The sequence below is a fragment of the Rhinolophus ferrumequinum genome, chromosome 11, assembly GCF_004115265.2.
Source record: "Rhinolophus ferrumequinum isolate MPI-CBG mRhiFer1 chromosome 11, mRhiFer1_v1.p, whole genome shotgun sequence".
Classification (NCBI taxonomy): Eukaryota; Metazoa; Chordata; class Mammalia; order Chiroptera; family Rhinolophidae; genus Rhinolophus; species Rhinolophus ferrumequinum.
Window position 1 is genome coordinate 10,671,483 of NC_046294.1, and position 22,281 is coordinate 10,693,763.

Below are 22,281 nucleotides of genomic sequence, written 5' to 3' on the forward strand. Positions count from 1 at the left end.
TCTTAACTTGTGTGTCAAGAGTTTGAGTAATTATAGTCCTTCATATAGGAGATATTTCTGTCATTTAATTAATTTTTATTTTCAGACTAAGGATTGCTAACTTGATCTCTATGAAACAAATTAACTCCTCTTTGTAAACTTTATTCCTGTAGAAAAAGCTTCAAAGACAGGAAATCAATGTCTCAAGAATTCAGACTTTCAGAGCTTGAAGGGTCCTTGGTGAGTGAGCCCAGTTTACTCAGGCCTAGCGGGGGTGGGAGGGATTAATTTACTCTCCCACAGAGGCAAGTCCAGGCCATGGCAGCACCCAAAATATTAAAGAGTAAAGGAACTGTTTTCATCACAATGAAAATGAGTCACAATAAGAAAGAAAGGAAAGAGCTTTGGCCATGACCTTAGAGGCAGAGTTCATGATGTCATTAGTTAACATTCATTGAGTGATTTCAATGCCTCAGGCACTGTGCTAAGACTTTATTCACATCTCATTTCATTATCACAATGACCCTTTTGAGGTAGGTGTCATTATTACACCCATTTTATAAGTGAGGAAATTCATATTTAAGAGATTTAAAAACTGTGTACATGTTTATATGGATAAAATGGCAGAGCCCGAATTTGAAACCCAACTCTCATTTTAAACACTATATTTTACTATGAGCCTTAATCTGTTTGTATGAGGTTTACTTCCAGTGAAGGGTCTCTTAACGCAGGAGGCTGTCCACCGATGCACGAAGCAGTCTTCCTGGACTCAGATCAGGGAACGCTCCAAGGAGACTAAGGAAGGGTTACAGTCCCCTTCCTGGCGACGACGGGTGTTTGGCCCCTTTCCTGGGACGGTTGTTTGGCCCCTTTCTGCTTCACTCCAGAGAACGGTTAGCACTTAAAAGTATTTGGCACTAACGATTGTTGGGCTTTCACTTTGGACCCAGGAGTGAGTAACAGGACAGCCAAGTGGAGGAAGAGTGTGGCTACCTCTGCTCATTAAAATAATGAACTCCCAAAGGCCATTTTGAAGACTCGGTAATAAAGGAGCAGGAATTCAAAAGCAGGTGTTACTGTTTGCATGAGGCCAAAATATAAAAAAATTGTCCCAGAGACCAGGCATAGTGCAGTGGGAAATGCAGGTGAAATGTATGCAAAAAATGTTATTGGAGCAGAGCAACTAATAATTCTTCTCCGTAGCATGAGATCTGAGGACACTTCTGCCTGAAGTAATTCACTAAGTCCTAGCTCCCTCCCTCCCACCTCATTCATCCAACAAATGACAATTATAAATTTACAGTCTATTCCACATTTTATCTGTGAAAGGGACAGAGTAACTCTACCCACTTCCAAGGAGGATTAAATGAGTTAATATAAATCAAGTCCGTAGAACAGTGCCTGACACTCAAAAGCCCTAAACAAGTGGTTGCGATTCCATCACACTATATATTATTATCATTAAGCATGTATTATAAGCCAAACACTCTGCTAAGCTCTGTGGATAGCAATGAAAAAAAAAATTCCATTTATCAACAAATATTACTGTGCCTATGTCCCAGATACTGTTCTAGAGGTGCAGGATAGGTCAGTAAACAGAAAAGACAACACTTCCTATTTGCCATTGGCTATCTTATCTCCTCTTTGGTGGGAAGAGTAGATTCATGTCCTAGTGAAGAGTAGTGTCAGCTCTTCTTGGTTTTGGCTGCTCAGTCAGTGATGATTGTGGGGAGATTTAATTTTTTTAGAAAGCACAAAGCTAGGAGCAGTATTTATTTTAACAACATTATTGAGATATCTTTAACATATAAGCATTGTATATATTTAAGGTGTACAACTTCATGTTTTTACCGTGTTTCCCCGAAAATAAGACTTAGCTGGACTATCGGCTCTAATGCGTCTTTTGGAGCAAAAATTAATATAAGACCCGGTCTTATTTTAATATAAGACCCTGTATTACATAATGTAATATAATATAAGACCGGGTCTCATATTAATATTTGCTCCAAAAGACACATTAGAGCCGATGGTCCAGCTAGGTCTTATTTTCGGGGAAACATGGCATATATATATATATATATATATATATATATATATATATATATATATATATGCACACAGTATGAGATCACCTCAATAAAACTAAATAACTTACCCATCACCTCTACATAGCCACCCTTCTGTTTCTGTGTGTGTGTGTGTGTGTGGTGAGATTTAAGGGCTATCCTCTTAGAAAATTTCAAGTATACAATACAGTAATATTAACTATTGTCACCATGCTGTTCCTTAGATCTCCAGAACTTATTTACTCTGAATAACTGAACCTTTGTATCCTTTGATCAATATCTCTCCGTTCCCCACCCCCACCCCAGCCCCTGGCAACCACTATTCTACTCTCTACTTTCTTTCTTTTTTTTTCCTTTGTCGTTCCCCAAGGCGTTTATTGGTGCCAGGCACTGTCCAAGGCGCTAAAGATAAAATAAGGAACAAAAATAAAGTAAGGAACTTTATTTTAAAAATAAAGTAAGCTCCTGCTCACAAGAAGCTCATAGCAGGGAGGTCAGACAGGCAAACTCAGAGGTGGGGACAGAGCTCAGACATACTCTCTACTTTCTTAAGGTAGGATGGGAAAATATAGCAAGGTAACCTGAGGAGGGGACACTCTTTCTAAAAACAGTAGTCTTCCCTCTCATGAGGTTCTGACATCCTTCCTGTAGGGCACATGAGCAGTACAAGGCTGACAGCCTCCCCTATTTCAGAATCCTGGCCATGGTGAGCCACTGTGACTGATGGAGTATAGTCCTGACTAGATGTGTGGAGACAGGAAGGAGATTGAAAACTTCCGATTAGGGCCTTAATGACTGAACAAATGAGACAATCTCGTGGCTAATGCAATCAACTATACAGAAAGGGGTCACTGTAATGATTTCAACAAACCCAGAAATCATCACTTAAGTCCAAAGTAACGGCTTTTTCACCAACACTCAAAGTTTCTTAAGAATCTACAGAAGAGGAGCATGCCTTCACTTGAGGTGAAAGGTTCTGAGTCCGTTTTGTGGTAAGTTCTACAAGAGAATTTAGGCAAGGAAATGAAGAGAGTGATTTTTTTCTCCTACACATTTTCTCAGAACATGTGTCCCTGAACCAGCAGTAAAGAACTGAAACAAATTTATTTGGCTGTCTTGGGTAGGCTGTAAATAAGTGAGTAAGTAAGTATCTACTTGTGTGTCCTTGGACAAGTTATTTGGGCTCTGTCTTAGTTCCTTATCTGTAAAATAGGAATAATAATAGTAATGCTGTCATAGGCTTGTTGTGAAGAATTAAATGAGTCAGTATATGTAACCATGTAGAATAGTGCCTGGTGTATAACAAATGCTCAAGAGGTGATATTATTATTATTATTATTATTATTATTATTATCATTATTCTATAATGATTTATCACCATCTGAGTCAAAGAAATAAAACACATTTCCTTAGTTTGGTAGAAAATGTGATCTTTGTAATGTCTTTGATGCATTGGAAAGCAGGTCTGCAGAGACTATAACAGAGTAGTTAAGAGTATTCATTACGTATTCTTATGTCATCAGACCTGAGATTATTAATCTCATCTCTGTCATTTTGCAGACATGTGGCCTTATGCAAGTTACTTACAAGATCCACTTTCCTCATCTGTAAAATGAAGATAATAATTGTATCTACCTCATAGAATAGCTACAACAATTATGTGAGGATATGCATGAAAAGGGCTTATTTAGCCTGTTGCCTGGTATATGGTAATGCTTAATAAATGTTAGCTCATGTTATTATTTAGTTAGTCCATGTTATTAATCAATTGTGTGTATATCAAGAGAAACCCAAGTTAATGTGCTAGAAGAGACAAATCGAGTATCTTTCGAATTCTACTCAAATAGCGACATGATAGTCTCAGTAAAAGACGTGTCCATAGCTCTCACCTCTGCTACTTCCTTTGCATATAGGAAGCAGTCCTTAGGGAAGCAAAAAGAGCTCAAGTTCATAGACATGGCCACACACGGAAATGCTGCCATTGTGCCAACTCTGTCACTTACCTGGACACCATGCTTTTCTCCTTAGAGCCATTTTTTCTTCCATCTTTCTTTATCCATACTCAGTTCTTTGAACTCCTATCCTTCAATTTAACTTTGGTAGCTAATCTTAAATTCTCCTAATGCCAAAAGTAGTGGAACAATACATACATACATAAATACATACATACATACATACACACACACACACACACACACACACACATATGAGTTCTGACAATTAAGTTCACGAACTTGTTGCAATGATGTTGCTAACCTTTTTTGATATCAGAAGGATTATTCATTATGAATTTGTACCAACAGGATAAACAGTTAACCAAGTTTACTATTTGGAAGTGCTGAAAAGGCTGAGTGAAAAAGTTAGATGACCTGAACTTTTCACCAACAACTCATGGCTCTTGCGTCAAGACAATACACCAGCTCACACGGCACTGTCTGTGAGGGAGTTTTTAGCCAGTAAACAAATAACTGTATTAGAACACCCTCCCTATTCACCTTATCTGGCCCCCAATGACTTCTTTCTTTACCTGAAGATAAAGGAAATATTGAAGGGAAGCCATTTTGATGACATTCAGGACATCAAGGGTAATATGACAACAGCTCTGATGGCCATTTCAGAATATAGTTGCAAAATTGCTTTGAAAGGTGGACTAGGCGCTGGCATCGGTGCATAGATTCCCAAGGGGAGTGCTTCGAAGGTGACTATAGTGATATTAAGCAATGAGGTACGCAGCACTTTTTCTAGGATGCGTTCGCAAACTTAATTGTCTGACCTCATACATACATAGATACATGCATATATACATAAAATCTCATACTTTGGATTTACATTGAGCTGTCACTGACCTATCATCTGTAATTTTTTTTGATGAACAAAGATTCTGACAATAAGGTCTTTATAAAAATCTCCCGTTTGGCCACGCATGTTTTCCAGTAATGAAAACTTTTTTCTTTGCATTGAGAAGATACACGGTACTTTTTCAGCTTGCCTGACTACCAAGGATAAAGTAATGCTGATTCATTAACGATCATTAAATCTAGTGCATAAAATGGGGATTTGTCATGAGGCTTGAAAAAGGCAAAAACGATCTGGGTTTTAATGTAAGCCACATGTTAAATAAAACTTCCCAAATAGGAGTATTTGGTAAGGGACATAGAAACAGACATACATGAAACAGAATATTTTGGCACTAAGAGAATCAGGTCTTTTATAGTTATTTAAAGCAGGACAAGGTACAATTGTCTCCAGCGGGGTTAGCTAGCTGGAGATGAATTCACTTTAGTAAGTTACCACCATCCAGGGTGTGGCACTCGTCTTCGCAACCTCTGAAAATCTTTTCCAGATGGGCTGAAGTTTACCAAGCTCAGAATAGTTAGTTGCATAAACCAGGATGCCATTTTTAGTTTTCAGTGAAGAACAAAACTGCCAAGCTTGTACTTGTGCCAGTGGCACAATTCCCTGTCTTGTTGAGGAAACCACAGAGAAAAACAAATTACAATCGAAAGTCTATTTAGAGAGAAAGGAATCGAAGCAAAGTGGATTATGTGTGTCAGTGCCCGGTGTGCTTGGCTCCACGGCCCATAGAGGCTGAGGGCCTGGGCAGGGCACTACCACGTTTGCTCCCCAAGCACGCATTGTCCTAAGTGACCATCTTCCTCTCTAACCACTGTCTTATTTGCGGATTGATTAATGGACAGCTTTTCCCTTTTTTGGTGCAAGAAATATTTTGTCACCAAAATGCCTCTATTACACGTTTTATTTATCGATCATTGTCTGATTTTGTGGTTTAATTTTTAGAGTTTTCAGAAACCTGGCTATGATATTGTCCATATGTATCACCTACATTCCCCTAATTTTGGGGGTAGATATATATATGATTACTCACTCATATTCTCACAAATTAGTGACTGATGCGTTAAATGGGCTCCGATGAAGATTTTAAACTTTTTTCTAAAGGTTGATAGTCTCCTGTTTCTAGTCTTAAACCTAGACAGACCTAGAGCTTTGCCTATTCTGTGATCATTCACACAAATGAGCAAAAACTGGTGTTTCACTTTCCCATGTCCAGATAACTGATTTGGATCTCCCTGACCTACAATTGCGCCAAAAAGCCTGACTGTTTTTCATACAAGGAGATATAGCACGTACCCCAGCATTCTCCCAACTCCTCGACCTATGACTACCTTCCCTGAATTCTTGGTGGAATTGCTCTGCAGAGACTATGGTGAGGAGTATTTTGTAACATCTCCTAAATAACTGGAGAAGATAAACCAACTGTGTACACGTGACGTTTGCTGCTTTTAGTCCATCTTCACTCTTCTCACCTTTCCCTCTCCCTTCTAATGCTGACTTCCTATGGGCAATACTGCTTGTGAATCAGGCCAGGGATGAGACTCCCCACTTTTCTACAAGAAATAGCCATAGCAGGCTCCTGCAGTCATGACTCAGAACTGTTATAAACTGGCTGTGGCAGGATCTCCCGTCAGCGTTGCCGGACTAGATGGCTGGCACCATCTAGTTGGAAGACAGACAAGCCACACACTTTGGTGGGACCACACTGTAGAAATAAACAAGCATCTGGGACCCAGAGAGATCTCATGGAAGAACAGTGGTTTCATCTCTCTCTCCAAAATTCGTCTGAAATAGGACCAGAATATCAGGTTGGACTTAAATGTCAACGTAAATAGAAAAACTGGCATGTGTAAAGTATCACGTTGACATTGTATGGTGTATTATTATTCTAATAAATCTATTTTTTATGAAAAGGGAGGCTGGGTTGTTTTCATCTTAAAAAATTTTTAAGGAGTAAAAATTTTCCATATGGACCTGAGGAAGAAAGTCCTTATATCGGAAATACACTGAAGCTTATTGTTCATTTTCTAACAGCTATAAGCCTGGCTGGGATATGCTCACCCTTCAAACTTGACCCTCAGTCTATAATACAGTTGGAAATGAGACTTCATCTGGAGCTGAGATGCAGCTGGGAGGTGTCCTGTGAGACTCATCAAGAAGAGGTGGGTTCTGAGAACCTGAATCTCAACACACCAACCAGTCCAGTAGACCCCCACTTCAACTTTCTTTTGCTGTCATATCCCTTCTCTGAGGCTTGAGAACCTAACAACCTAACTTGCCTGAGGGAAGGAAATGGTCAGATGTGGGGAAGAAAATATTAGGTACAAAGCTAGATAATATTTCAAAAATATTATCTATTAGCTGTTGTATACAGCTAGGTGAAAAAAAATTTTTTCTTGAAAAACTGTCTTGATTTTTTTTAAATTAAAGTTTATTGGGGTGACAATTGTTAGTAAAGTTACACAGATTTTAGGTGTATAATTCTGTAATGCATCATCTATATCTCACATTATGTGTTCACCACCCAGATTCAGTTCTCCTTCCATCACCATATATTTGATGTGAAAACATTTTTTAAAGTGTTGGATGGGGATAAAACAAGAGACTAAAGACACGTTAGAAGCATGAGCACACCTCTTTTCTTTTTTTTCTTTTATGGCCTTTGGCCCCCGGCCCCCCCGCCCCTCCCCCCCCCCCCTTCCCCCCCCCCCCCCCCCCGCTTCTTCGGCCTTCCACCCCACTCCGGTTCAAGCCACTGTTTCTCGGTCTAGTTGTGTAGGACACAGCTCCCTGGCCCATGCTGGTGTTATGAGCCTTGCGCTCCAAAATCTGTATATTTCTTTGGGTAATATGGCCATTCTAACTATGGTTGATTCTTCCAGTTCATAAGCGTGGAATGTCTTTCCATTTCTTTGTGTCTTCTTTAATTTCTTTTAAAAATGTCTTATAGTTTTCAGCATATAGGTCTTTCACATCCTTGGTTAAGTTTATTCCTAGGTATTTTATTCTTTTTGCTGCAATTGCAAAAGATATTCTTTTTATTTCTTTTTCTGAGATTTCATTGTTAGTATATAGGAATGCAATGGACTTTTGTATGTTGATTTTGTAGCTAGCAAATTTACTGTATTTGTTGATTGGTTCTAATAGCTTTTTGGTCGAGTCTTTAGGGTTTTCTATATATAGCATTATATCATCTGCAAAGAGTGACAATTTAACTTCTTCATTCCCAATTTGGATGCCTTTTATTTCTTTCTCTTGCCCAATTGCTCTGGCAAGGACTTCCAACACTATGTTGAAAAACAGAGGTGATAGGGGACAGCCCTGTCATGTTCCTGAATGTAGAGCAAAGGGCTTCAGTTTTTCACCGTTAATTATGAGATTAGCTGAGGGTTTGTCATATATGGCTTTAATTATGTAAAGATATTTTCCTTTTATACCTATTTTATTAAATGTTTTAATCATAAAATGGATGTATGTATCATGTCAAGTGCTTTTTCTGCATCAATTGATATAATCATGTGATTTTTGTCCTTTTTTTTGTTTATGTGATGTATCACATTGATGGATTTGCGGATGTTGAACCATCCTTGTGCCCCGGGGATGAACCCCACTTGGTCGTGATGAATAATCTTTTTAATGTATTGTTGTATTCGATTTGCTAGACTTTTGTTTAGGATTTTTGCATCTGTATTCATCAGAGATATTGGTCTGTAGTTTTCTTTTTTTGTGTTGTCCTTAACAGGTTTTGGTATCAAGGTAATGTTGGCCTCATAAAATGAGTTAGGGAGTACTGTCTCTTCTTCAATTTTTTGGAAGAGTTTGAGCAGGTTAGGTATTAGATCCTCTTTGAAGGTTTGGTAGAATTCACTAGTGAAGCCATCTGGTCCCGGACTTTTGCTTTTGGGAAGGTTTTGGATGACTGATTCAATTTTGTTACTGGTGATCGGTCTGTTTAGATTTTCCAGTTCTTCATGGTTCAACCTAGGAAGGCTATAAGTTTCTAAGAACTTGTCCATTTCTTCTAGGTTATTGAATTTGGTGGCATATAGTCCTTCATAGTATTCTTGGATGATTCTTTGTATTTCTGTGGTATCCGTTATAACGTCCCTTTTTTCATTTCTGATTTTGTTTATTAGTGTCTTCTCTCTTTTTATCTTAGTGAGTCTAGCCAAGGGTTTGTCAATTTTGTTAATTTTTTCAAGGAACCAGCTCTTTGTCACATTACTTTTTTCTATTGTCTTTTTGTTCTCTATTTCATTTAGTTCTGCTCTGATTTTTATTATTTCCTTTCTTCTGTTGCCCCTGGGTTTCATTTGTTCTTCTTTTTCTAGTTCTTTAAGGTGTAACATGAGGTTATTTATTTGAGATTTTTTTTTTTGTTTCTTGAGATAGGGCTGTAATGATATAAGTTTCCCTCTTAAAACTGCTTTCGCTGCATCCCAAAAATTTTGGTAGGATGTATTTTCATTCTCATTTGTTTCTATGTACCTTTTGATCTCTCCTCTTATTTCATCTTTGACCCGGTCGTTCTTTAAAAGTATGTTGTTTAATCTCCATGTATTTGTGGTTTTTCCTGCTTTCTTTTTGTAGTTGATATCCAATTTCAAAGCCTTGTGATCAGAGAATATGCTTGGTATGATTTCAATCTTCTTAAATTTGCTGAGGCTAGTTTTATGTCCCAATATATGGTCTATCCTTGAGAATGTTCCATGTACACTAGACAAAAAATGTATAGTCTGATGTTTTAGGATGAAGTGCTCTATAAATGTCAATTATGTCCATTTCATCTAATGTGTCATTTAGGGCTGCTATTTCAGTATTTATTTTCTGTTTGGATTATCTATCCATAGCTGTCAATGATGTATTTAGGTCCCCTAGTATAATTGTGTTTTGGCCAATTTCTCCCTTTAGTTCTGGTAGTGGTTGCTTCATATATTTAGGTGCTCCCTGATTGGGGGCATAAATATTGATGACTGTTATGTCTTCTTGTTGTATAGTTCCCTTTACCATTATGAAATGTCCATCTTTGTCTCTTGTTACCTTTTTCACCCTGAAGTCTGTTTTATCTGATATCAGTATGGATACACCTGATGTTCTCTGGGTTCCATTTACTTGGAGTGTCAATTTCCACCCTTTCACTTTGAGTCTATGCTTGTCTTTGTAGCTGAGATGTGTCTCTTGGAGACAGCATATGGTTGTGTTTAGTTTTTTGATCCAATCTGCTCCTCTGTGCCTTTTTATTGGTGAGTTCAGTCCATTTACATTTAGGGTGATTATTGATATGTGAGGATTTCCTATCATTCTATCTTTAGTGTTCTGGTAAGACTGTGTCTCCATTGTTTCTTTGCCTTTTTGTTGTTTTCTATTATTTCTGTGTGGTGGTAATCTATGATGTTTCCCTCTGTTTCTTCTTTTATTACAGTATATATTTCAGTTTTGGATTTTTTTTTAAGTGGTTACCTTTAAGATTATGTAAGAGAAAGTTTAATATTTAGAGTATTCCATTTTCTTCAGCATGCTTACTTTCTCCATTCCCATGTTCTGGTTCAGGCCTTTACTCTCCGCTTTTTTATGTTTTGGTTGCCACAAATTGTCCGTGTTGATGGTCAAACAGCCTCCTTCAGTATTTCTTGTAGTGCAGGTCATATATGAGAAAATTCCCTCAGCTTCTGTATTTCTGGAAAGGTCTTTATTCCTCCTTCATATCTAAAGGATATCTTTGCTGGGTATATTATTCTTGGCTCATAATTTCTCTCTTTCAATAGTTTGAATATTTGGTTCCACTCCCTCCTGGCTTGTAAAGTTTCTGCTGAAAAATCTTATGATAATCTAATGGGCTTTCCTTTGCAGGTTACCGTCTTCTTTTCCCTGGCTGCCTTAAGGATTCTCTTTGTCATTGATTTTTGACAGCTTCAATACAATGTACCTTGGAGAAGGCCTGTTGTAATTAGGTGTTCTATTTGCTTCTTGGATTCAAGGATCCAGGTCTTTCCACAAGTTTGCGAAGTTCTCACTGACTATTTGTTTGAATATACTCTCTGTTTCCTTCTCTCTTTCTTCTCCTTGTGGTACACCTATTATTCTTATATTGCTCTTTGTGGTGGAGTCAGAAAATTCTTGTAGAGTTCTTTCATTTCTTTTAAGTTTGAAGTCTCTTTCTTCTTCTATCTGTGTCATTTCTAGGTTTCTATCTTCAATGTCACTGATTCTTTCCTCCATCTCATCAATTCTATTACCTAAGTTGGCTATTTCATTCTTAATTTCTTCTATTGAGTTCTTAATCTCCAGAAATTCTATTTGGTTCTTTTTTAAAATTTCAATCTCTTTCGTAAAATGCTCATGTTGTTCTTTGATTGCGTTTCTGAGTTCATTAAACTGCCTTTCTGTGTTTTCTTGCATCTCATTGAGTTTTTCCAGAACTGCAATCTTGAATTCTCTGTTGTTTAAGTCACATATTTCCATATTTTTGAGTTCCTTTTCTGGAGACTTTTCACTTTCTTTCTGAGCTGTCTTGTTGCCTTGGTTTTTCATGGCAATTAATGATTTATTATTTTTCTTCCCAGACATCTACAGGAGTAGGTTCTGCAACAGGTTGATAGGAAGAGGTCTTTCTTTTGTTTTCCAGTACGTGTTGGTAGAATGTTTTATTTTCTCTCCGACCTCAGCCTTTGTTTCTCTCTCACATTGTAGTGTTATGTTTTCTCTGTACTGTTCCAGCTTCTCACACAATGGGGGGATTCCCTGGAAGGCGGGCTTCTCCTCTGTTAACAATTCCCCTGGGTCATAGGGCGCCGTGTCAGTGTGGCAATGCAGAGAGCATTCGAAGTTCCAAAGCTCTTCCTGCACCAGATTCAGAGCCAGTGTGTTTCAGCAATTCTGTTTACTCCTGCAGGGATCTGCCCAGACAGGTGGGGACAGCGGTGGGGTGGGTTATGAGAGGTGGCCCAGAGCAATGTTGGCAACCACCACCACAGCCAGTCCTGCTTCCACAGCTCCCTCCCCTTTGCCAGAACTAGTTGGGCTGCGAGTCTGTGTCTGTGGATCACAGTTCTCAGATCTGCAAATATTCTGTTGTTTTGATCTGACACTGCTACCGTTGAGCTTCTAGCACTGGGCAGGTGGGGGCGGGGCGAGCTCTGGGAGGGTAGGGAGAGGGCGGCTAGTCTCAGTGCCTAAGGCTTCCGTTCTCTGCTCAGCAATGAGTGCTTAAACCACCATTTTCAGCCTTCTTCCCTCAGTCTTTGCTTTGAGGTCTCTGCCGTGAGCATTGGGTTCAGCTGTGTTATATGCTACCCCCTCAGCCCTGTGGGCCATAAACGGAGCCCTAGCAGTCTGAGTTCTTCCCTCTCCCACAGCTGTGGTAGTTCCAGGATGCAGCGAGCTCAGAGCACTGAGCTAGGTCTGTGTCCTGCGCCCTAGTGGCTCCATCCCTGCACTTCTCCCTTCCCTCCTCCCCTGCCTGTGCAATTTGCCCACCTTTTGGTGAATTCAGTAGTGAGCCTCTTCGTCTTGCCTGTCTGCTGTGCAGAGAGTCCTTTGTGGAGTTATAGTTGTTCAGTTTATTGTAAATTCCAGGGAGATTTCCAGAGGCTCACCTCATGCCGCCATTTTGATGACGTCACTAGTCGCCACCATTCTGAAGATCACTTCAGCTGAAGGCAGTTCCAAGGCCTTCAACACCTGTGCTTCTCACCTGACCACAGTGATCCTCTTCCTCGGCTCAGGCACTTTTGTCTCTCTGTGTTCTATTTCAGATGATTCTCTGAGCCCAAACAAGCTGGCTTCTGTTGTATACACTGTGGTCATCCCCATGGTAAATCGATTGATCTACAGTCTGAAGAACAAAGAAATCAAAGATGCCCTAAACAGATGGAAGAAGAGAATATTCTCCTGGAATTTTTGATTACGGGGTGCCTTTTAGGGCTTAGGACACAAAACATTTAGAACAGTGTATGAAAATAGCTGTAATAGCCATGATAAGCCTTGTGATATATTGTGTGGCTTTTCATAAATATTTGCTTCCCCTCCACTCCCTGGGAGAGGGTGGTACTTCATCCCTTTGAAATCAGGCTTGGCCATGTGACTTATTATGAGAAATGAAATGTGAGACGATATGGCACATCTCACTATGTATGTTCATGTTAAACCTTCTCCTTTCTCAATGCTCCCATTAGTGGCTGACTCATAAGGAGTAAGATGATGATGCAGCAAAAGTGCCCCCAGCTGACCCAGGATGGACATATAGTGTTAACAAGAAATAAATCTGTTTTGGATTATTTGTTACTGTAGCATACTGTTATCATAACTGTTAGAGAAATTCATACAGGTAGTGGTGTACTATTTAAAAAAATAAAGTTATAACATCCGTAAGTTTCTTCAGGGCCAGGCAGTAGGTGTCAAGGAATCTGTTATTGCCAACTAGAAGGGTAGCAATTTCTGTTTGACACAGTAAAACATTTGGTACACTGTCACCTGTGATAAGTTGGAAGGGAGATTATGTGGGAAAACAGAATGCTCATAGCATGAGTTAGTTGCTGTTAGATGCGTTTAATAAGGTTATACAAAAATGAGACAAGCTCATAAAACAACAGGTCAGTTTGCAAATAAGAATGAAAGAGAATATAGAAAACGTCAAGAGATTTGGAGGCTGGCAAAGTTAAAAGAGAAAACTGCTTTTCATCTGCAACGTATAAAGTAGTGGGACTCTGAGACAAAAAAGACCAATAAAACTCAGCCTTGTATCAAGAACCAAATCAAGAATGTAATCATCACACCCCATTGTTATAAACTCTAAATGGTTTAAAGTCATGCTCAGTAAACTCTTTAATTTGACAAAATGGTTCACGTGAAAGAAATTTAGGGAGTTAGAATGTGACTCTCGCAAAGAAGACCTATAAACCTAAGATGGAGAGAGAGAGAGAGAGAGAATCGACATGTTAAAAAAAAAAAAGCAAAATCCATTTTAGCATTTAGGTATGCACACTTGAGTGATGAAACTATAAAGAAAAGTCAGGAAGTGATTATCATTGAATCAGAAGAGTGGCTAACCTCAGGTGAGGGGAGGGGCTCCGTTGGGCTAGAGCGTGTGGGGGACTTTTGAGGTGGGTAGCAAAGTGTTATCATCTCACATGGGTGGTAGCTGCAGGGATGTTCTCATGTAATTCATTCAGCTGTATGTTTTTCTGTTGTTTTCTGTATTTGGTTATTTTTAACAATAAGGTTTAAAATTTTAAAATAAAAATCAAGTATAATATGATTATAGTTAAGGTTGGTGAGATCAGGAATATATGGGTTACATTTATATTATTAAAAATAATACAAAAAACAAGATAAGGATCTGCTAGAACAAGAAAACCATTAACCAAATTAAAAATTTGAATAGTGTATTTTATAGCCATTGAAACATTTTACAAAGTTTTAAAAACATATGAAAATAATATTGTGTAACAAAAAAGGAATAAGGAATTGTACATATATGACCTCAGTTTTGTAAAAATATGAACAGAAAAATGGAAAGATTGCAATAATGATAATATTAGTAATAATAAATTTCTAATATATATTAAGTGCTTCCAAGAACTGGACAGTTATTATTTCATTTAAGTTCACCATAACCCTTTTTAGGTAGTTGTGCTATTATCATCTCTATTTTTACTAAGTAACCAAGGCACAGTGAGATTAAACAAAAGGATCAAGGTCACAGAGCTCATAAGTCACTACGTTAGAATTCAACTGAAGCAGGTCTGTCCAGAGCCTGAGCACATAATCAGCAAAACCACAATGAATGACACTGCTGATAAAGTCTTCCAATGTAGGATGACCAATACAACTTGGATTGACTTGGAAAATCCTGGTTTGTGCTTATTATTCTGACGTGATTATTAATAACTCTCCTTTTCATGACCAAAGTTGTCCAGTTTGCATAATAAATGATCTGATCACCCTGTTTTGAGAGTCCCTCCAAGATGTCTTGATTCTGAAAGTCTGGAAAGAAAAATTGGAACTTAATTCATTTAGGTCATGGAGGGTGCATGATAGTGTGGAGAAATGAAATCAGCTGGGAGCATTTCTCTGTTTGTTTTCCCCATGCATCACTCTAGAGAGCAATTAACTGAAAATGGTACCTTCTGTTAATTGCCTCTTTTCTGTCCACACTGGACCCTAAGGATACATTTAAGAGAATCTTTAGTTGGAAGCACCTCTCTAGCAGCAATGGCTGGTAGGAGCTGAAAGCCCAGAGTCTAGGGGAAGTGAAACGTCTCCATCTGGAACGCTCATACGATGTCTGTGTCCTCTGATTTCCGGAAGAACTCTATACATATCTGGACATCTAGAGTGTGGTCAAGATTCAGGTCCAGGAGAAGGTAGCTGTGGAGGCAGCGCCTCCCAGATTTCTCCAAAACACACCTGTCAGTATATCAACAAGAATATACAGGTGGGCAAAATCAGAATAGCTTTCTTTCTTCAATTTGACTCTTTCTGCTTCTTGCAACGTGGTTCTTCTATGCCCTCAACCCAGAGACCTAATGACTATTTTTATTTTTTTGTTTTCTTACAATAACCACCCTCCCTTTCCCCTATTTCAATGGGATTATTTGAGTTTTAACAGAAACCAAAGTATTTGAACTGAAAGAAATACATCTAACATGGAATTTCAGACATTAGCAAGTAGATGGAGTGAGAATGGAGGTCATGAAGATTTGCTGATAGCTCACTATTCGGGCCAAGGAGTCCCAAATTTTCACCACCAAAATATCCCATTTTATTATATGTAAATCGATTTATTTTATTATGTGTAAATTATACCTCACTTAAGTTGATTTTTACATTTTTAACTTTTAAAAATGTGTTTTGCAACTACCGTTGACATACAATATTATATTAGTTTAAGGTGTACAAAACATAGTGATTAGATATTTAGATATCTCACAAAGTGATCACCCCAATAAGTCTATTAACCATCTATACATAGTTATTAAAATATTATTGACTGTATTCCCTATGCTGTACTTTACATCCTGATAATTTTTCAATTATAATTGACATTCAATATTATTTTATATTAATTTCAAATGTACAGTGTAGTGGTTAGACATTTATATAATTTATGAAGTGATTCCCTGATAAGTCCAGTACCCACCTGGCATCATACATAGTTTTTACAATATTATTGACTATATTCCCTAAACTGTACTTTACATCCCCGTAACTTTTTTTTTTTTTAATTTTCTAATCCACCATCTTGGACCTTATCCCCTTAAGTTGGTTTTTAAATTTGATTGTTTTTCTGCCCTTGTTACAGTAACTAGAATATTTAAGGAAAAGATTAATAAAATGTGTGATGGTGACTTCTTTTTTGAAACAATTAAAACTAATTTAAAGATAAGGAAATGTTTTCATTGTTTTGACACTTAGGATAATGCTTGCAATAGTTTATCATTGAGGATGTAATTTACAGAGGTTGGTGGTAAGATACTATTTATAAGGTTAAAATATTTCCCTTAGTTGCTATTTTGTAAAATCGTAAATAATTTTTAAAAGTTTTATCTATTTAGGTAATTATATAGCTCCCTCCTTTAATCTTGTAATGTGGTGAATTACATTAACTGATTTTCTAGTATTAAACCTACCTTACTTTTCTGGAATAAACCCAACTTATTCATAATGTATTATTTTTATGTACTATTGGATTCAGTTTGCCAAAATTTTAAGACGTTTCTAATCTATTAAGTTCATAAGTTTGTACAGCAATAATATTTCTTTATTATTCCATCCTTGTCAGTTTTTAGTATTAAATTATAGTCTCACAAAAGTAGTTGGAAATTGATCCAAATGTTCCTACGCTGAAAAATTTTGTGTTTAATTAGAATTATTGTTTTCCTTTAATTCATGGTACAACTTCTGATAAAACCATTTGGGCCTGGAGTTTTATTCATGGGAAGATTTATACTATTGATTCAATTTTTAATGTTTATAGAATATTCAGATTTTCTATTCTTATTTGAGTCAGTTTTGGCAAGTTAAATTTTCCTAGAAATTTGTGCATTTTATTTAAGTTTTAAAATTTACTGACTTAAAATTGTTTAGAGTATCCTCTTATTACCTTTATAATATCCCCAGAATATAAAATTATATCCCCTCTTCCATTGTTTTTATTTATTTATTTATTTTTGGCTTGGTGTCACCAGATATGTCAAGAATCAACTTTCTTGATATATTAACTTTTGGTTTTCTTGTATTATTTTGAAATTCTTTATACTTAATTAATTTTTTTTTTGTTTTTTTTCCTAACTAAGAATTATGGTCAGATTATTTGTTTTCAGTCTTTTATATGCATTTAAGACAACTATATCTCTCTACACACATCTTTAGTTAAATCCACAAGGTTTGTTGTGTTCTCACCACAAAAAAGAAATGATAATTATGTGTCATGATAGAGGTGTTGGCTAAAGCTATGATAGTAATTATATTGCAATATATAAATGTATCAAATTAACACATTGTATACCTTAACTTTATACAATATGTCAATTATATTTCAATAAAAATGCAGAAGATTTGATAAATAGTATTTTTCATTATTTATATTTCAGTTACTAATTTTTCTAATTTCTATTATAATTTATTATTTGACTTCTGAATATTTAGAAATATGTAATTAGTGTCCACAATTATAATGTTTCTTAATTCCCAATTTGTTATTTATTTCTAACTTAATCACACTATAATCTGAGAATGTTATCTCTATGATCAACCCTTTAAAATGTAAACTTTAAAAGTTTTCACAAACCAAAGGAGTGCTTCAAAACTACATTAGAAAGATATCTCCTACTGACACCACTTCATGCAATGCTTCCTATGTGCAAGGCAGGTACTGTACATAATGGAGCTAAACTAATTTAACCTCAAATAAACCTTATGAAATCAGTTCTGTTATTATTATCCCTATTTTGCAGATGAAGTAACTTAGGCAGAAAGAACAGACAACCTGTTTAGAGTCAAAAAGCTCACAGATAGCATAGCCATAATGCAGAAATGCATGGGACATCTAAGGCCATGCTCTTAGTCACTAAGCTTACACACAGGAGTTATAACCCCATTAATAAAGTTCTCATATTCCAAAAACCTCTTTAAGAAGGGCTTTCCAAATGTTATTATATTTTCTTTTGTCTTTGTAAAAGCCCAATGGGTTAATAATGAAAATTATAATTATTCTTTTTCACATGTGGGAAAATTGATGCACAGAACTGTTATATCTATTTAGGGGCAGAGTTAACGAGGGTTATTTCTTCTAAAATGGCTCGATATTTTTCTTGATTCTGTGTGCAGTGTGGGTAGATGTGGTTTATTTCAATAGAAATTGAGATAACAACTGACTCGGACATTCATTTTCCTCTTTCCCTACAGATCCTGGGATGACGAACACAATGAATGGGGGAAGGAACAGTACAATGATTATGAAGTTCATTCTCTTGGGATTCTCTGAATTCCCGAAGCTCACCATTGTCCTCTTTTCAGTATTCCTAGGGATCTACCTGATGACAGTGTCCTGGAATGTGGGCCTCATCACCCTCATCAGGTTGGACTCCCATCTGCATACACCTATGTACTTTTTCCTCAGTAACCTGTCCTTACTGGACATCTGCTATGTTTCTACTACAGCCCCCAGGATGCTCTCAGACTTCTTCAAGAAGCAGAAATCTATCTCCTTTATGGGCTGTGCCATGCAATACTTCTTCTTCTCTAGCCTGGGTCTGACTGAGTGCTGTCTCCTGACAGCCATGGCTTATGATAGATATGCTGCCATTTGTAATCCTCTGTTCTACACAGCCATCATGTCCCCTACCATCTGTGTGCAGATGGTGGCAGGGTCTTATATGACTGGATTATTTGGCTCGTTTATCCAACTGTGCATCTTATTTCAGCTCCATTTCTGTGGGCCAAATGTCATCAACCATTTCTTCTGTGACCTGCCCCAACTGCTGATCCTGTCCTGCTCTGACACCTTTTTTTTCCAAGTCATAATGTCTGTGCTCACAGTGATCTTTGGGCTCACGTCTTCCCTGATTATCATGATATCCTATGGTTATATAGTCGCCACCATTCTGAAGATCACTTCAGCTGAAGGCAGGTCCAAGGCCTTCAACACCTGTGCTTCTCACCTGACTGCAGTGATTCTCTTCTTCGGCTCAGGTATCTTTGTTTATATGTATCCTAATTCTGATGATTCCCTGAGCCAAAACAAGATGGCATCAGTCTTATATACTATTATAATCCCCATGTTAAATCCATTGATCTACAGCCTGAGGAACAAGGAAATCAAAGATGCCCTACACAGATGGAAGAAGAGAATCTTTTCCTGGTGTTACTAATTATGGAATTTATTTCAGATGTACAGTGTAGAAAACATGTCAACTAAAATATTGACCCACAACTCTTCTAATTGTGGGCTGAATTACAGTTACCATACTCTTGTTATGTAAACCCACAACTGGCACAAAGACAGGAAAATGCATGAGAAGTATCTGGAAGCTCAATACTCATGTATCCATTCTTCATCAGTCATGACCTAATACATCAGTAGGCCAACCGACCCATAAGTATTTTTGTCGCTAATAGTGGTGGTGTGCCCCTTCAACTTCAATATTCCATCCCTACCTAACACGCACTATCTCAAGGACCAGAGATGCCAGCACTGGTCAAGGCTGCCAGGAAACCAGCAAACGTCCTCATCGCATCTCAGTGCAGGTAGGGAAGGGATTCATATTAGTACTGAGAGATCTTTTTAAAAAATTACTAAATAAGTAGGTTACTTCTCCCATTTAATCTTTTTTTTACCTCTGGAAATTATGAATTAATTTCTTCCTTGTGTGTTTATTCAAAGCAAAATTAAGCATACCAGATCAAAGATATGTCAACTTCACACAAAAAGAAATTTGTTGTAGTGGGAATTCTTACATATCTGTCATGTTTAAGGTTTGGTTGACTAGTTGGCTCTTTAGGGATCCCTAGACAATTTCTCATCTGCTGTTGCTACAGATCATCTTTGTTCTTCTTTCTTCACCATGAAACCAGAAAAGAGAATCAGAAACTGGCACTCTGCTGATGAGGTGATCTAGTGCCTGATTTTGGCACCTCTGACAATGTCTTCATGTTACTTTTTTTTTTTTTTTTAAAGTAGAACAAGTCTCCATTAGGAAGTTGTATTTCCAATAATTAACAAATGGGAAGTGGATGATGAAATTAGCTATAAGAAGCTTAACTTCTGGTGCGTAAGAAAGTCTAGATTTGGCTGTTTTCACTGTGACCTTAGTTGGAATTGCTACAAGGCAGGAAAATTGCTACAAGGCAGGAAATTGCTACAACAGGGAAATACTGGAGAGTTGAGACTGGGACAGAAAGAGCGTCCACTTGTTTATCTTCAGATAGGTTTCTGAGTTCCATAATCTTAGACCAGAAATTAGGGATTTATTCAAGAGATTCTTCCTGGCAAAAGCATTCTGTACATTTCTCCCTTTGTATTCAGAAGGGAAAATTCAAAATCCCTACATGTGTTCATGTTGTAAGAATTTAAAGCAAACTTTTTGGGAAACTGTAGGCCCTACAGCTTTGAAGGTCCTATTTCTAAAACTCCGTATTCCTGGGGTAGAATCTAACTTCATGAAGCTTGAAGGTGAAAGAGAAAGTTCTTTTAGACAATGACTGAATTGCAGTTATTGGATAGGCTTTTGTCACGGAAAGTTGGACACGAGGCTGTAGACCTGGATTTCCTCCGATGTCCTTTTCAGCACTAACATCTGTTAGTGAGTCCATTCATACCTTCTTCAGCTTTAGCTTACTGACGAAGGGCATCAGGTGAAGACTGGACTGGAGTTGAGGAAAAAAAATAACTTTGTAAGTATCATGCGTTTTGCTTTGTTAAATGCTTAATATTTTTATGACCACAGATAATTAAAATCTCTGAAAAGAAGTACTGTTTGGAGTCAATGTCATAGCCAGCAGAAATGCTTCATTATGTAAAATTCAGAATTTCTTCAACTATGAAAAACGTAATACTTAGAAAAGAGTGATGGCCCTTAAATCAAATGGGCCTACTTTCACAGAAGACCAGCATCCATTTTATTCTGATCTTTAAATCATCTATATGATATGGAGGTATAGGAGACATACCCCTGTGCAGGAGTTTATCATAAATGACAAAGAATCAGAGGTTAATTAGTCATGACAGAGGCTTAGTAATGAGATCCCTGGACAGTACTGTGTGTTTCTCTTTTTGTAACTACATGTGATTAACAATTTTGTGTTGGTGATCTTTTTAAAGAAACAAGTGTACTCTGTGGGATTGTATATTAGGGAGAAAATGGTCTACCTCTATTAATTCTATTACACAATATTTTCTGGGGTTCTAGGCTGCTGAAGGAACTTAGCACTGTGACTGAGAATAGAAGGGCTCTGTGATAAGGAATAGTCAATTCTGTGTTCTAAGAAGTTGCATTTTCATTGCTGTGTTAGCAGTTGAGGACGGGGTTTGACAGCTTCTAGGACTCTGGGCACAGGCTAACAGCTCTGAGTTCAGCCCTGATTGCTGATCAGTTGTTCTGTTCATCACAATACATCTCAATTACTTTATATTCTAAATTTGGAAAATAACGTTATATATACCATTTCGTATAAGGGTTCTAATTTTTTTTTTTTTTGTGTGTGAACGAATGGAGATATCTGAAAGTGAAAAAAAAAATGGAGTTGGCAAAGTTCCTAAGTTTCCTAAGCGAAGACACATCCAGGGGAGTGGATTAATGGATTGCTACTCCTATGAAAGACCAACTTTCAGAAGGTTAACATAGTGAAAGAGCCAGCCACAAAGAACCCCATATTGTATGATTCCATTTTAATGACATCTTCAAAACAGGCAGATCTATAGAGACAGAAAGTAGATTAGTGGTTGCCTGGGGAGGAGGAGGTGGAGAGTGACAGTTAATGGTATAGAGTTTCTTTTGATGAAACTGTTCTAAAATTAGATTGTGGGAATGATCGCAAAACTCTGTGAATATACTAAAAGCCATTGGATTGCACACCTTAAAAGGGTACATTTTATAATATTATGAAGTACATCTCAATAATGCTGTTTAAAAAACAAAAAGGAAAGAGGCTGGACAGTGCACAGGACCAAAGGTGATATTCTTGGGAGGGCACCATCTCTATTGTGGGTATTCCTTAGAGATTTGATAATGAAAGAGAAAAAGGAAGTGAGCCATGGAAATTAAAGGTCCTAAGAAAATAAAAAATCAAGCAAAACGCCAACCCATCTCTGTTCCTGAGTAAGTCAGCATATACAAAGGGAAGTGCCCTTCCCTATACCAGCAGAAGAGGATACACTTAAACT

General features: G+C 37.4%; 1 protein-coding gene and 1 long non-coding RNA gene across 2 annotated transcripts; both read left to right on the forward strand.

Moving 5' to 3' along the window:
• Positions 1-6,598: 6,598 nt before the first annotated feature.
• Positions 6,599-12,963, forward strand: LOC117029904 (uncharacterized). Its single transcript, XR_004424313.1, has 3 exons — positions 6,599-6,706; positions 6,933-7,060; positions 12,653-12,963. It is a non-coding gene; the product is annotated as an uncharacterized LOC117029904 (long non-coding RNA).
• Positions 12,964-18,325: 5,362 nt separating this feature from the next.
• LOC117031314 (olfactory receptor 1440) lies at positions 18,326-19,270 on the forward strand. Its single transcript, XM_033121864.1, has one exon. The coding sequence runs from the start codon at positions 18,326-18,328 to the stop codon at positions 19,268-19,270; it is 945 nt and encodes a 314-aa protein (XP_032977755.1).
• The last annotated feature ends 3,011 nt before the right edge of the window (positions 19,271-22,281 follow it).